Source organism: Python bivittatus, unplaced genomic scaffold (genome assembly GCF_059951505.1).
Source record: "Python bivittatus isolate LINGU-HERP-01145 unplaced genomic scaffold, Pbiv_v1 ctg000700_np1212, whole genome shotgun sequence".
In the NCBI taxonomy this organism is placed as follows: domain Eukaryota; kingdom Metazoa; phylum Chordata; class Lepidosauria; order Squamata; family Pythonidae; genus Python; species Python bivittatus.
In genome coordinates this window covers 29,727,817-29,744,356 of record NW_028277098.1, presented here as the reverse complement: position 1 = coordinate 29,744,356, position 16,540 = coordinate 29,727,817, and the positions used below count along the sequence as shown (strand labels likewise).

The following is a 16,540-nucleotide window of genomic DNA, read 5'->3' as shown; positions in this document are numbered from 1 at the left end:
CACCTGCCCAGAAAAATAAAAACAAGCTGGGGTGATGGAAAGCACCATTTTTTGAAGGGTCCACATTGTCTTCTGAGAATTCCAAATGGGTCCGCCGGGTTTGCCTAACCCATGTTGCAAGCAGAAGATTAATAAAAAGCGGCTAAAGTAACGACAAGACAGTGTTTACATCAGGTTGGACCATATATCATCAATCCTAGGACTTGGTGAAAGGTTGCATCCTTCACTTTATACCAAAGCCTTTAAAAAAACAACCAACCCTAGGAGATGCCTGAGAATGAATTAAGACACCGACATACACAGTGTGTGATTTATGACTCAGCTAGTTTTCCTCTGAAAGCTTTATACAGCTCAGGCAAGCAAGCCAGGTTACATACTATATACATACTATAAATTGAAAGTAATTTGTCCCAGAGAAAATAATCTTTTCTATCCCCAAACCCCAATTATTTCTTGACTTTAGAACTACTCATCAAGTCAGGTAGAAAAGCCATTCTCATTCCACCTAGACCAGTGTTGTCCAAACTTGGCCACTTTAAGATGAGTGGACTTCAACTCTCAGAATTCCCAGCCAGCCATGGCTGGCTGGGAATTCTGGGAGTTGAAGTCCACTCATCTTAAAGTGGCCAAGTTTGGACAACACTGACCTAGACAATTTACAGGATTGGAACACTTGTGTGGGACTGATACCATAACAAGAACAAACCTTCCATCTGGTTTCAGCATAGAGAGGTAAGGAGAACGACACCAACTTGCTGAAATCAGGGTTCAAGGGGCTTTTCCTCTCCTTGAACTGCTTCCATTCCAGTTCTTCATTGCAAGAACTATCATTTATCTTGATGAACAAGTACCAGAGACTGTGGTATTGTGGGGGTTTTTTTCCCTGATTCCTACACATTTCCCCACACACAAACACTTTTGTGTCATGTTTTTAGAAGGTGTGCCTGCAGGCAGAATGTACCTTGTTTACTGATTACACATAAATCATTTTGGCAGATGAGTGGGATAAAAACACTGTTATCAAATCAATCAACACCTCTGATTTCTCTGAGCAGTTTTCTATGAGAATATTTTGTCTATCACTTTCTCATTCTGTTAATCACTCAGTTATCACCGCAAAACACAGTAAAGCAGCTACTACTGCTAGCAGGTTTTGGCTATACCGCCACCTCACCTGGAACTAAACATTGCCTTAGTGACTATTTTCTTCTGCACTACTTACATCTTCAATGATTAGTTCTGCTTCTTCATTTGTTTTCCCTGGGAATCGTATCTTCATGTCCCTGAAAATGGCTAAAGTTTCCTTTGTCAATGATTCCTCTTGTTCTCTTGTTCTTTGCTGCATTTCACCCTGTCAACAAACAAAAGGTATGAGATAGCTGCAGAACTCTTGTTTCTGTGTCAGAAAGTGACTCAACGTTTAAATTGTCAGTCCTTTCCATATAACATTGAATTAGCAGCTAGCGCTTTAACATACCTAGATAACACCTTGACAGTAATACCATTCATACAATGGAAATAGTTAGAATAACATGCCTTAGTTTATGATCTAGTGGAGGTATCACAGGCTACTGCTGCCTACCCACAGAGGCAAGTCCATGGAGTTTCTTTTACAAATGTGGATTAATTAATAAGGAAGGCAACAGCACACTTATATAGACTTAGAAGAAGAAAATTAATAAGCCAGGAAGCCATATTTACTCTGTTTTTTATGGTCCTTTCAAAATAGTCTTCTGAGTCAGTATAAACCAGGGATGGGCAGTTTTCTTGGGACTCTATGCTGCATGCTTTATAAAAAAATATTTTTGGTCTCCAAGGGCTCCTCAAAACAAAGGCAAGGCCTAACTTTTGGGTATAGGTGGAGTGGGTAAAGAGTTCAAAGATTTTAAAAGGCTTAAGGAGCTTCTTTTGCCCCATAATCCTTACTCCCACAAAGCAAAGGAGGCTAACATGATTTGATTCTACCACTGAAGGGTGTTTGGTGGACACAAAAGCAGTATGATCAGGAAAGATTTTGCTCATGGGCTGCTTCTACCCTTGCTGGCCTCACTGAATTCAACAGGGTTTTCTTCAGGTAAATGGACGGCTTCTTTTCCTTGCACCTCCTCTGTGGAAATCCTCTTGCATGTGTTGGGGAACCCTCCAGAGCATACCCTGAGAGGCAGAAAGGGGGTAAGAGAAGAAAAAGAAGACCCCTCTGCACCATACATGATCACGGATTCCACTCACTCATTTTGTAGCAATGGATAATGCTACTGATTTGAAGTGATATGGACTGTATACAGTGGTAAAGTTGTCACAATGTATATATACCCTTAGGGGTGGATTAAGTCGTCTATATTTCTAATGTTCCTAATATTTTTTTCCTTGAGATTCACTGATATTTATTCCAGGCAAGAATGCTTAAGATTATCCTCTCTGTCTCTGATTATAGCACTATTTAATCAAACAGTAATAACCAATCCCTTACACTTTTACTTGAGAGTAATTCCCACTGAATGTGATGGGGGTTAGTAATGAACAAATGCATATAGTATTACACTGTAAATTTCTTATAGCTCAGCTCAAATTATAGATAGCTGTTCTAAATAAGTACTTTTTCTACATTCTAAAAACACTTTGATTTACCCTGTTGGCCGAATACAAGAATCTATGCTTGCTTGTAAAGAAGTAATATAATATACACAACCTATTTCAGCAGGGGGCAGACCCACCAATTCTAGCCCGCAAACATTCAGACAACCACAAGGTGACAGGAAAGTGGGAATGTTCTATATCTCTTTACTGACATCTAGTGGTCATCTAGAGCTTTGCAGCCTGGACCTGGTAATCCTAGTGGGGGAAAAGGAATGTTTTGAAGAGTTGAAGAATTTCCCTGAAAAATTAAACTAGGAGAATGAATTAATTATATTTTTACAAAATCGACATAGGCTCTTTCAGGATTTTTCTTTTCCTGTAATGTTTAAAATGGAAGAGCTCCCCATCACTTGCCATAGCAATGAAGATTGCATGAACCTCCTCCCTAAAACTTTTCTAGTTAACAGTGCTCATGGAAGAGAAGTCCTACAGCCTTCTTTACCTAAGGCTTTCCCATGGTCATCCTCACCTGTACAGTAGAGATATGGGGATCTTTATAAATACAGATGAACCGATTCTCCAGATTAGAAGGGCAGTATTCCAACCTATTCATTTTTAATTTTTTAAAAAGACCTATTTTTAAAAATATAATTTTACTTCACAACTTTTCCTAACAAATTGAATCTTTACATGCAACTTCATATGTTTATAACTTTTAATGTAATTCCCTGAGAATCTTCCTGAAATCACATAAATGTAAACTTTTATCCAACTTCCACTATTTTTTAAAAAATTACTATATTTATTGTTGGGTGGTGAAAAACAATAAAAGCCACGTATAAAAACAATCAGAAAAACCATAGTGGTTAACCTGGAAGGAATAATCCACAACCAACCTCACACACATTATAACTAGCTTTTTTAAAAAATAACTTAGAAAGGGAAAGTGATTGTTCTGTTTCATGCCGCACTGGTTAGAATGCACCTGGAATCCTGTGTCCAATTCTGGTCACCCCAATACAAGAAGGATGCGAAGAAATTGGAAAGTGCAGAAAATAATACTGAAAGGGCCTGGAGGCTAAATCCTATGATGAATAGTTAAAGGAACTAAAGAAGAGAAGGCAAAGCGAAGATATGATGACAGTCTTCATATCCTCAAAGGGCTGTCACAGGGAAGAGAGTATGGATTTATTCTCCATAGCTCCCAAGGATAGGACAAGAACCAAGATTTGGAAGCTTTATAGAGGGAAATCCAAACTCAATATAAGGATTTTCCTAATGGTTAGAGCTATTAACCAGCAGAACAGCCTGCCTCCTGCAGTCATGAAGGCTCCGTCATTGGAGATTTTCAAATATTGGACAGCCATTTCTCTGGGATGGTCTGAGGATTCCTGCCCTGAACGAGAAGACTTCCAAATTTCCTTCCCACCCTATGAGTTTCTGAATCTAATATATTTTCTTTTTCAGATGCATCATCCGCAAATAGTTTCTGTGCCATTTTTTGATAGTAAAAAGACATTATAAGTGGACTTTATTCAGTACTGTCATCTGAGTGGTAGAGAAGACTCTTTTAGGTAGATTTCTCAAATCTGTTTCCAAAAAATGAACATCAGATCCCTATGGGAAGAATTCTAGGAATCCATACTATTGCTATGAACAGCAAGAAGACTTTTTAAAATATAGATATACATGTAAAAGAAAAACTAAAACAAATAATCCTTACTCATCTTATAAAAAAGGTAAACCAGTTCCCACCTCCAACCTAGGAGTTTCTGCAAAAACTTCCTTCCAGGTTTTATTTTTCCTAATGATTCCAAATCTTGCTTCTGACTATCCAAATGTATTGTTCCTATTATACTTCTTCACTTTCCAAAATGAAGCCAAAATTTCATTTAGAACAAGGGTGTTGTGTAGAATACAGTGCCAAAATCGCCTTTGCTTCCACTGACAAGAAGTGTAACTAGTTGTGAATTTCTCGTGGTAGAAGTAAAAAAAAAAAAAAAAAGGCTTGGATAGCAAAATGGATGGTACATATTAACCTCATTTCTTTTAACCTCCCCTCGCCCAAATACTTTATTAATATTTGTTATAACATAATGGACATACTTTGCTAACTTACCGCAGATGAATGTTCAGAGCCCTGGCTGGCAGTGTGAGATATTTTGACAGCCGATGAACCTCTGCTTAAAGAGTGTGACCTACTCACGGGAGATGACCGAGAGAGCCGCAGTGCTGGTTTGGCTGTGAAAGGGCGCTTTTCGGCAGCTTGCATTTGCATAGCCATGGCTGAAATGGATCGAGGACAGCTTACAGAACGCCTGATAGGACTAGTCGATGAGGCAGCAGTCACATAAGACGGGACTTTTTTAAGAGGCTGCTTCCAGTGCATTCTGCCTGGAAATGAATACAAAAGGCTCAACTCCTCTCTCACATCACAATTATAGGTTTAAAAAAATCCCAGACTTGCATGCATCTGCTCAGGATGTATTTTGGATTCTTGTTCTTCCTGTGTACCCCAATTCTGTGTGGATTTCTTGACTTTTCAACCCAGTGGTGCAAGTGCTCTCCAAACACCTTTCCTCATTTATCCTGTCTCTCATCTTCCAGTACCCTGGACTTTGCCTTGGATGTTTGCAAAATTGATGGGGAAAGAAAGGGAATCAAGAAAATAGGATCAAGCAAATTTAGCTTACCTTAAACTCACCTACTTATTCACTCCTATCTCTTTAGCCTAGCAGAAGTATAAATGGTTAATTTCTCCCATCCCATCAGTCTTATGGAAACATAAAATACACCAGATAATACTGAGTGTCACTCATGTTCCTTTCGCCCATCCCACGATTCTTATGAAAAAAAGTAAACTACACCAGATTCTGCTGAGCAGGATTACTGTGAACCGTGTTCTTGCAGTATATGTCTCTTTCCCAGGGATGCTGCATTATAGATCTGCTCTCCACCACTATTCTTTACTACAGTTACACGCTCCTTACTTGTGTTCCCCACTGAAGCAAATTCTATACCTAGTATACTCTAACATGACTTCGGACAGGTAGTATGAAAACTATTCATAAAGTTCAGCTGAGGAAACAACAGGAAATTAGAAACCCAAGTTTATTGGAAGACAACCCACACCAGTCAAATACTGCATTACCAAAGTAACAACCCAACCTCCCACAAGAAGAGCTGTGTAAGAACATTATTCAAGCAAGCACAAACTCATTGCAGCAACTCAGAACAGCAGAAAAAAGAAAAAGACCACCTATACAACATCTTCTAACAAAATGGATATCCACATAATTTTATCTAAAAGTGCCTGACCCCTCAACCTGCTACAACACAACCTACACAAGCCATGAAAAGGATCACCCTGCCATACATCAGAAACATCTCAGAAACCACCAACAGACTATTACAACCACATGGCATCTCTGTAGCACACAAACCAACAAAGCACTCCAAAATATCCTAAGTAAACCAAAAGACCCAGTAGCTCAAGAAGAAAAAACAGGAGTCATCTACAACATACAGTGTAAGGACTGTAACAAACACTACGTAGGACAGACAGGCAGAAGACTAGCAGAGCCCATCCAGGAGCACCAACTAGCAGTCAGAAGACATGATGAAAACTCCTTAATCTCACAACACATGGACAGACTCAACCACAGTTTTAACTGAGAAATTGTCAGCATTTTAGACCAAGCTAAATCCAAAAATGCAAGAGAATTCTTGGAAGCTTGGTATTCAAACAAGGCAGCAATTAATAGACACATAGAAATAAACAGCATCTACATACTATTCAAAAGAGACAAAAGACCAGAAGATCACCTCACCAGCAGTCATTGCCCAGATAAGCAAAGGTACCAGGCACACAATCAACCCTAACTCACCAGGCACACAATCAAGCAGTAAACATATACTAACCAAGGAACTACCAGGGGTGCAAAACTAACCCCCACCCCCACCAGCACTGGCAAGGCAAGCCACAGCATATAAATAGAGAGCAAACCCCATCCCATTTTAGCACTGAAGATGTTACCTAGCCGGGTAATGAAATGTTTGCAAGAAAAGAACCAAGCTCAGAGAACCCCAAGGACTCCACAGTTCAACCCTGAGCTACACATATTTGCCTCTATTTTTGTCTTCTTTTCAGAACATATTACTCTATTGCAGAGATGGACAATCATAGACACCAAGAGCACATGCCTAACCTTCTTAATGTACTCTCCCCAACCCCAGGCTATTTCTGACCATTGCTGCTAAAATTCATCAGTATTGTTTCCTAATTTTGCTACAGGAAACATTCAAACATTGTTGTATAAGACATTAAGTAGGCTTAAAGTACGCTATCAATACACACATGCCATCAAATTCAAGGAAGAGAAATCCTGGCCCTGTCCTTTGCATCACCACTCTGCACACACTGTCCCCATCTAACCAAAAGGTGTTAATACTTTGATAGCCACTAACTATCAAAAGAGGCTTAATAACAAAACCACCCACAAATCTCTTCCAAAATCTTCCCCCAGTTAATGTTGAATTTGATCAGCATCTCGAGTTGTTTTCAATGGACCTTTCTGTTACGCCATGTAGAATACAGACTTCAGCGCCCTGGGAGCTTCATCTGGATTCTCTCTACCTGTGTTTTGCTGTTATCAAACTTAATTACTCTACCAATTTTTTAGTCCAATTGTCTGAACTTCTTTGTGTACTTCAGACTAAGAGTGCTGAACTATAACTCCCAGCAACCCCAGCCAACACAGTCAATTGTAATGGATACTGGGAACTGTAGGTAAGGTCTCCTTGCTGTTAAATTATGAGGACTATAGGAAAAAGCAATCCACAGGCATTGGGGAGGAGTGGTTTTTTGATTTGGAGTGTACTTTAATTCTTATAAAACTAGAATTCTTCTGCCTCCCCACAACAGAACATGTATTACTTAATTTACGAAGTATTTCAGGATATTACATATGTTTGCACATTTAGAAGATATTCTCAATCAAGTGGTCTTATAAAATTAAATGACCAGTGAATCTCTTTTTTTTTAAAAAAAAGTATTTTAATGTAAATCAATCCCACTCTTATTTAACTTACTGGATCGCTCTATTAATTTCCTATCTTCAAGATCAAATGAGACATTTTTCTCTTTCTTCCCATGTTCATCCTCTTTCTCAGCTTCCTCCTCCCATTCAGATATGTCACTGCTACTTTCACGACTACTGCTACTGCTGTCGTTCTTGTTCTTCTTCATGAATTGTGAACTTTCTGGCATGGAATACAGAGGCTGCAAGGGAAAAGACAAAAAACCTAATAAGCCTCTGCTCAGCCTTCACTTTTATCAATTCAACCTGACTGAGAGTCTGCAAGGAATTTTCAGATGCAAATTAAATAATCCATAGAAGAGCTCAGATCTGTTCTACTGACTGCAATAAGGTTTACATGTTAGAGTTGAATCTCTGTATATATCACATACAACGATTATTATACATCAGAGTTTAGTTTTTTATAACATTCCAAGGCACAATACATTGGTAAGTAAAAGATAGTTAAGATCTTGCAATCATCCACAGTTTGGAACCTCAAGATATATTGAACCAACTTCTAGAACAGTGGTGAATTCTGAGAGTTGAAGTCCAACATATCTGAAGGAACATTACTTTGGAGAAGTATGACTTCAAAGGAGCACCATTAAACCTATATTAGACACAGTTTCAATTCCCATGATTTGTGTGTAAGATGCCCAGATGCAAAACAGAAAAAGGTTCCTGCACCTTTAAGAGACCAGTAGAAAAAATTTCAGAAGATGCAAACTATGCTCTCTGAAATTCCCTGGGGTATACAACTCTTAAGAAAATGCTTGAAATTTCTCTGAAGGAAAACAGCACTGCTCAATATTCTTATTTTAAAAATGTACCCATCTTAGAGATATTGAAGAGAACTAGTTAAAGTAGCACAAATATGTGTGTGTGTGTATAATGATTTCAGACTGTTTTCCCAAACACAGGGAAACCTACTTTTAATATGCTTTATGCCACTGTATTAGAGTTCATCTTATTTTAAATGAAAAGCAGATAGAAAGCTAATATTTTAATTTAAAACTATAGAGCTTCTGAAAGTTCAACCAACTTTCAAGCTGAAACTTTTGACAGACTTCCTATCAGAGATCACTCACAACGTATTTGTCACTGCAAAATTCCCTCCCACCTTCCACTAGACTCACACTACATTAGTAACATGAGCAAATATCAGATCACACCAGTAGCTGGAATTACATGATTCGTTGCTATGTTAGATGGCAACAACACTAATAGAAAATAAATATCCTCATGAAACCATTTCTATGACTCAGGCCACCCACCAAAGAAAACAGCTATAGATTAATGTCATAGGACAAGGGTCATTAAAATATATCGAACTATCTTACATCTAATCAAGGCCATCAAGGCCAATATTGTCTACTTTGGCTAACACCAGCTAAGGAATATGAAGAAAATCTTTATTATATTCTGAGGATTTACTTGATAATTTAATTGGAGAGACCAGAAACTGAAGGTGGGGCGTTCAACACACAAAGGATGCATTATCTCACGAAAAAAGAACCTATTCACGTCATTGGGTCTTTTCCTGTCAATGCAAATTTGCACTTATATATGTGGATTTGGCAGGGCCAAAAAGTTAAAATCACAGCCACACATAGATTTTCAAATTAGATCAGATTTCCTATTCTTGCTTATATTGAAAAAAAATGTAGTAGCTAACTATACATTTAAGCAACACAGTTTTACCCACAAATGAAGCAACTATGTGACTCCTCCCAATACAATAAATTAATTGGGGGGAAAAGCTATCTAAGACCTTGGGGTTTTATACATACATACATACATACATGCATACCCATATGGAATGCTACAACGGTTTGCCTTTGATTTGGCAGTTACTTCGATCCCAGTTGGCTGTCCCAACTTTTTCTACCACATTTATCAAATGAGATACGTATGTGTGAATAGGCCCAGTGCTTACAATGGCTGCTTGCCACATCAAGCGTAGCAGTAATGTATTTCAGCCATTCCTTTAAAAATGTATCAATGCATTTGGAGAGTTAAGCTACATAGGAACGCTAACAAAAAGAAAGAAAAATTAGAATACGTTTTGCTAATAATAATAATTTATTAAATTAATATGCTGCCCAACTCCCAGCAACTCTGGGTGGCTTACAAATTGTTAAAAACATTTAGAAACAAAGAAACAAAACACAATAAACACAAAAAAGAATAAACAACCACAATCAAGGACCCCAGAGGTTCAATTATACTCATTTTTTAAAACTTTAGCAAATAATGGTGGAAGAAAAGAGAGTCCGGCACAACTATTTCGAAATAAAAATTAGACATTTCCCAAAACTGCCACAAAGCTTTAATTTTTTACTCCTGATTCATGCTCATTAACATAATGATTCAACACAAACCATTACAATACAGATTTGGAACTAATTAGAAAACAAACAAAAAATAATAGTTCATTGTTGGGAGATAAACCCCTATGCAACAGAAACAGAATTTGCTCGGTAAACCTCACTGTAATCCCAAATGTGGTTCGGGATATTTCGGAAAGGAAAGGAAAGGAAAGGAAAGGAAAGGAAAGGAAAGGAAAGGAAAGGAAAGGAAAGGAAAGGAAAGGAAAGGAAAGGAAAGGAAAGGAAAGGAAAGGAAAGGAAAGGGAAAAACATGGGCAAAAGACAGAAAATAGCCAGAGGAATAGACAAGGTCACTTAGGTGTCCTTGCTCCATACAGCAGACACAAAGCAGAGAATCAGTGCAAACAATCCTCTTGGAAGGTATCATTTATTGCAATCTGCCCGCAATGCCCTCCTCAGCTGAGACCGTTAATCTTTTTACCGGCTGAGCTGTTAGGAATTATCAGAACCGAGGCAAATAAAAACTTAAGTGAAAAGTAGGTCACTTGACACAAAGTAGCTAATTTATCTTCCAATATCGTGCTACACATTCAGAAGAGGGTTAGGACATACCCTGCAGTCCTTTGTATTCCCCTGGGCTGTCATTAAACTGACATCTCAAAGGGCCACAAGACAATCCATCGTTAAAGGGATCTAAATGCCCCACGTTTTCCACTGGGGCTAAACGTGCTGGAAGGATTGCTATGCATCAATAGCTGCCATCACCGAATGGGTTAAGCAAGCAGTAACCATGAGTTCTTATGTATCTCATGGGAGCATGGAAGTGGGAGATAGGGGGAGACAATCAGGGGTCCTCTAGAGAGTTTGGACTGCAACTTTCATTATCCCTTGCCCTTAGTCAAACTGGGGGACCAAGGGGGCGAGTTTTAGGGCATTGATTCACCTCTTTGCCAGCTTCCATCTTCTAAACTATGGGCCTTCAATCCCATCTTACTCTCCAGCACAGTTACAGTCTGTTCGAAATCTGCCCAAATCAAAATTAGGGATATTTGAGGGAGTTGATACTGCATTCATTTTTTTTTTCTGGTGGATGAACAAAATGGATGTCAGCAAACATATATGTCTTGATAGCTATTAAAGAACACTGGACCTACTATTTTGTTTGATCATGGTCAGCTGGGTTTAGATGATATATTTGGTTTAAACCCATGTGTAAACTCAGGCTATAACCACAAGACAACATAGAAAAAATGCTAATCAGTTTGGGGTTGTTGGGTTTTTTTGGTCACTGTTGTTACACGAACAAAATTCCACATGCCATTCTCCTTCTTAGAGGTAGCCATCCCCTCTCTCCTTCACCTGACACAGAAGCAGCAAGTCAGAATTATTCAAAACTCTGCCTTAGGAAATTTTCCAGACAGAGGATGAAAGAGGTAATATGCATATGATACATGCATATGCCATTCTGTGAATATGCAATAACTAGAAGAAATGTGATATTAGTAAGCATAAAAGTATTAAACCAATGTGAATAACTAGGAAGAATTTCTAGTAAGAAAGTACAGTATGCCCTCTAGAGGACACAAACTGCCAGTTCAATGCAAACAAATACTGGAAGGAAGGAAGAACATCTTGTCTGCAGTCAGTGCAGTTTTGGAATGTCTTTTATTTCATTAAAAAGAAAAAAATTAATTAGTGCTTTATTGATATTGTTATACAAGGATGCTGAAACCTTGGACAACAGTTCTGGCATAAGCCTTGTTGTCTGCCTCTGTCTATAGTCCTGCTGCACTCTGAAGTTTTACAGTCCCCAACTTCAGTTTCACTGTATTGCAGTACAATATAAACAGTGTAATATAATTACACTGTAGTGCTGACACAACAGTCATTTCCTTTTGATGAAGCTGGCGTTCTGAACTTTGTTGAGGGACAAAGTGTTCCATCTTCTTTTGAGCCTTGAGCAAGCTCTGGTCTCCCATGCAGAGGTGATTCTTAATCTGAAGGTCCTTCTGGAGTCACACTCCGGTTGGAAAAGCAGATGGTAGCTGTGTCTAGGACAGACTTTGTACAAATCCATTTTGTGTACCAACCATGGCCTTTTCTTATTTTCTCCATAACTCCTTTGCATTGTCTCTGAAGACTGCTCCTGGCATCTTTTCACATCATCTTCCTTTCAAACGGTCTATTTCTGTGCCATCTAACTAACTTCTGCTATCAGACTCTGCATGGATGGGACCATTCTCTGCATCCACCTAATATCTTTGACCAGAGCCCTGCTGCTTCATCTGTGTCTTTTAGGAAAGAGTCTCCCTGGGTTCCAAGGGAGGTTCTGGGGAATCCTTTGCTGTTAGGGCTAGGAGGCACTTCTTTGCTGATTCTTGATCTTTCTTTCCTGGTGAGAGAGTCCCCCATATACCTCCAGACAGCATGGCTTAGGGACCATTACTGCAAACTCCCACTCCTCTTTCTGGCCTTTCCACTGAATAGGTAGTTTAAGAAAGGGATTTTTGGCTTGGCCTTTAGCAAACAGTATGTGCAATCATGATACCTGACCATGTGTTAGTCCTTGACAAGTGAACTATGTATAGTGGAGATCATGCCTCCAGTACCTCTCCAAGCCACTAATGGAGGTCCAACTGTTACCAGCTCTACTCACCTCATGGGTGTAATAGCAACCACGCTGAATTTAGTGAAGTTTTTACTGAGATTTTTTTTATTTTGGCCTGTAGCTCTGAGGTTCAGTTTGGTTTTCTTGAACCTTCATTTAGGGACAATCCCTCTTGAAATATCCTGAATTTAAAGCACTTGAAAGCTAGCCTATCAGGAAACGTGCCTCCTGGTTGTGGGTTGAGTGATGTCTGATGTTCTGAAGCTGATTTTGACATTATGTAGCTGGAACTGAACATGCTGTAGACCCTGGATTAACCTGGTTTCTTCTAATTTTAGAAACATCTTGGGATAGTCACAATGATTTATAACCTTGGCTCCTAGAGGACTAGAATAATCCAGCTTGTGGGCCATCTCTCCCACTGCCTCTAGGGTCTTGAGTCCCATTAGGACACAAGGCCACAGAGCTGGTCAGTTACTTGGGCCATGAACTATACTCATTGTGCTAGCTCTGTGATTTCAGTCATGTTGGCTCCCACATGATCTCACTAGCTATTGTATGTGCTTTTCACAATGTGGTGAAAGATCATATAAAAATCAGGTGCCTTTAGCCATAAAGTTCCTTCTGGTGTGTCATAGCCAGGAATCTGTTGCAGTCTTGAATTCTGTATAGTTGCCCATGTCATCCCAAGTCATTTCATAGACCACTGACAATAGAGAACTAATTAATCTACAAAACTGAATATACCAAGCCTCCCCAACTTTGTAGATAAGGCAAGTCTTTTAAAAATTGGCTGGTGTGGGTCTTCCGGGCTGTGTGGCCGTGTTCTGGAAGTTTTGTTTCCTAACGTTTCGCCAGCATCTGTGACCGGCATCTTCAGAGAGCAGGAGCACAGACAGGAGCAGTTCTCTCTGTGCCCAGGATGATGTGACCCTGTTGTGGGTATTTATAGAGATCTTTTAAAAATTGTCCAGAAAGTAGTCTGGATTTTTGCACCCCTTTTATTCTGGAAATGTGTACTTTCCTACAAGAGCTGCTGAAAGTATTGGAGCTACATAAGAAGACACGCTGCTCTTCAACCTCTTTTCTAGTTGATAGGCACATTCCTCTTCTTCTTTCTACAGCTTCAATCTTTCTTTTTTTTCCTTCAGCTCCATTTTTTAAAGTTCTCCTCCTCCTCTATTTCCATTTTGTTATTATTCTCCTCCTCCTCCAGTTCTATTCTTTTTATCTCTACCTGGGCTTGGATCTCTAATTTCCTGAACTCCAGTGGGTTGGCGGATCCCATAAGAGTTTTCTGGTATCACAGTCTTGGAATCTCACACACTGTCCCTTGAGATGTCTACTGCTGCCTGGATAGGCAAATATGTTTTCCCAGTTCTCAATAGCATAGGGCAGTGTTTTTCAACCTTGGCAACTTTAAGATGTGTGGACACACATAAGCTGAAGTCCACACATCTTAAAGTTGCCAAGGTTGAAAAACACTGGCATAGAGGATAGTTCTGCCCCCTAATATTAGTGCTAAAATAACCAACCCTAACCTAGCTATTGTGTTAAATCTGGAAGCTAAAAATGAAAATAACTTTTCAGTCCCTTTAGTATTTCTGTTCTAAAAAATTTAAAAAGAAGAAGGGGGGGAAAGGAAATAAATTGCCTGCCTACCTGTTCCAGTCAGGCAGAAAACAACATCCTTTCAAAAGACTTTAAAGAAAGGAGAAAAGAGAGAGAAAACATATATTATTATTAGTATTAGTATTACTTGAGGCTACCCTCCAGTGTCCTTGATCCCACCTCTGCCACCATGGGGCAGCATGGCAGGGCTCATCGATAGAAAGTCTGGAGGTTTCAAACCTTCTCCTCAAGAAGCCCACTAAGTCTACACATCCTGGCTTCATCTTCTGCCCTGGTGAAGGTGCTTGATAGGTACTGTGATCACCACCTACCTTCCAGGGGGCACCTCACCTGGTCTCCTTTCTGATCCGACATGTGTTATAGATAGAGCTCACACAACTTGGCCTGACCTTCTGGAAATCACTTTCACACTTCACTTTCACCTCTTTTGCAGGTTCCTGGCTAAAAACATTCACCTATTTCTACAGAAAGAACCTGAATCTTAAAGCAAAGTCCTCTGCTTCTTTTCCCTGGATCTCTCCCAGCATAATTCCAGCCATTTATCAGAAGTGTTGGGAAGATGGTACACTGCTGCTTTTTTCCCAGCTCAGGCACAACTTCTTTTTTTGTGTGACTGTCCTTGGATTTTTCTTTTAAAAGTACAAGGCTTTTGTTTATCTAGGAGGAGAGGCCTTTTGCATATGTGATAAAACGAGCATCACTCCCTTTGAATGTCGACTGAAACGCAGATGTCATCCAGCTTTCAGAATGGCAGGAAGGCTGCAGAACTGGGAATGTAGCTAGCTATTCAAACATGCCCTGACCAAACAATTTGGCTGAGGTATTGATTCAGAAAATAGACCACTTTGATGGAAATTGACTGAGAGGCTGTTACATTTGTTGCGACTCAAAAGTGAGATTTATAAAACAAAGCTTTGTGCCTCATGTTTAGTTAGCCTGGCAACCAACAAACAGCAGTACCCTTTTAACCTTTTATAATAAAGCAGGATGAAGTTTGTAGGAATAATATAGCCTTCTGTGGGCACTCATAAAAACAAATACGGGGGGTGAGGTGGATATGTTTCTTCAAATACTGACTTTTTAAAGTGCTTGTACCTTTTTCAGTGTTAATCGGAATTAGATAAAATGTGCCAACGTGCTGCCCTTTCTCTAAGGAGAAACCCTGCCAAAGTTCAGACAGGTGTTTTACCACGGATCCACATACAACATTGGGAAGAAACAGAACACTTGTTTGGTGGTCTAATTCTGTGATAATCAAACATTATAGAGGTATCCTTTGCTAAGAAACCTAACAAACTGTAAAAAGAGTGGTTCATGACCTTTTACATTAAGTACCATCAAAGTTGATTTTCAGGGTGGGAAGGGAGAAAATTAACTACAAACACACACTTCACTAACACCACAGGAAAGCTCTTTAAAATGTGACAGCATCGTTGAGAAACCAGTATAAAGAGTGGAGAACAGCATGTAGCAAAATTGTATGACTGAAGGGCTTCTGATTAACTGTTGAATTGAAAGGTAGACTTGTCAGTCATGGCTGTCAGTCACTCAATTGGTTCCCTTCTCAATCTCTCTGCCTCACCCTGTATTTTCCATTTCTAGCAACATGAAAGCACAGTAACTTCTTGGACAAATGAAATGCCATTTTCTAATCCTTCAGAACGTTAAATTGCTCATGAAATTTTGTGAAGGTAGCAATCCGTTTCTGGTTGCTTCAGGTGAAATTCAATTGTGTTATGTTGCACCACAGAATTGGTCCAAAACAGCCTAATTCAGCTCAGGATTTGGATGAACCAGATGCACTTCCTTCATTTAAAAATGCAGAGATCATTTACTTTCACTCAATAAATACCTTCGGTCCACGTGGTCTGACAGATTTTCCCATTAGTTTCTCATCATCAAGCTCACACTGTTCCAGAAGATCCAATATGTCTTCTTCCTGAAAAGATACATTCTTGAATACATGTGAAAAAGACCGAATGCACACAAAATTTAGTATATTATGAACGTGGCCTTTTTTTTCTCATCTAACATATCTGGGTCCTAAAAGCAACATCAGTGGAAACTTGCAATTATTTTTGTTGAGGTAATTACACGGGTTGAAAGAAAAGTTATGCCTCCACCTCCATAACTTTAGTTTAAATAGTTATTTTAATAAATTAAAATGGAAATAATCCTTGAAATAGGTTATTTTGCTACTTATATTTTCTTCTTCACATAATCACCACTATTCACTACACACTTCTGCCAATGATGTCCAAACTTCTTAAAGCTGTCACAAAAGAACTCCACACTTTAATCTTTTCAACCAG

General features: G+C 39.1%; 1 protein-coding gene across 2 annotated transcripts in view; it reads right to left on the bottom strand.

Annotated features, from left to right (window-relative positions):
• TTLL7 (tubulin tyrosine ligase like 7) overlaps positions 1–16,540 on the bottom strand; it is a 74,875-nt gene that overhangs the window by 20,283 nt on the left and 38,052 nt on the right. For both annotated transcript variants that reach the window (XM_088153698.1, XM_088153697.1), the window contains exons 15-18: positions 16,081–16,167; positions 7,669–7,858; positions 4,697–4,971; positions 1,223–1,351 (exon numbers count right to left, since the gene is read on the bottom strand). In XM_088153698.1, coding sequence (XP_088009824.1) covers positions 1,223–1,351; positions 4,697–4,971; positions 7,669–7,858; positions 16,081–16,167 — 681 coding nt within the window. The remainder of the gene's footprint in view (positions 1–1,222; positions 1,352–4,696; positions 4,972–7,668; positions 7,859–16,080; positions 16,168–16,540) is intronic.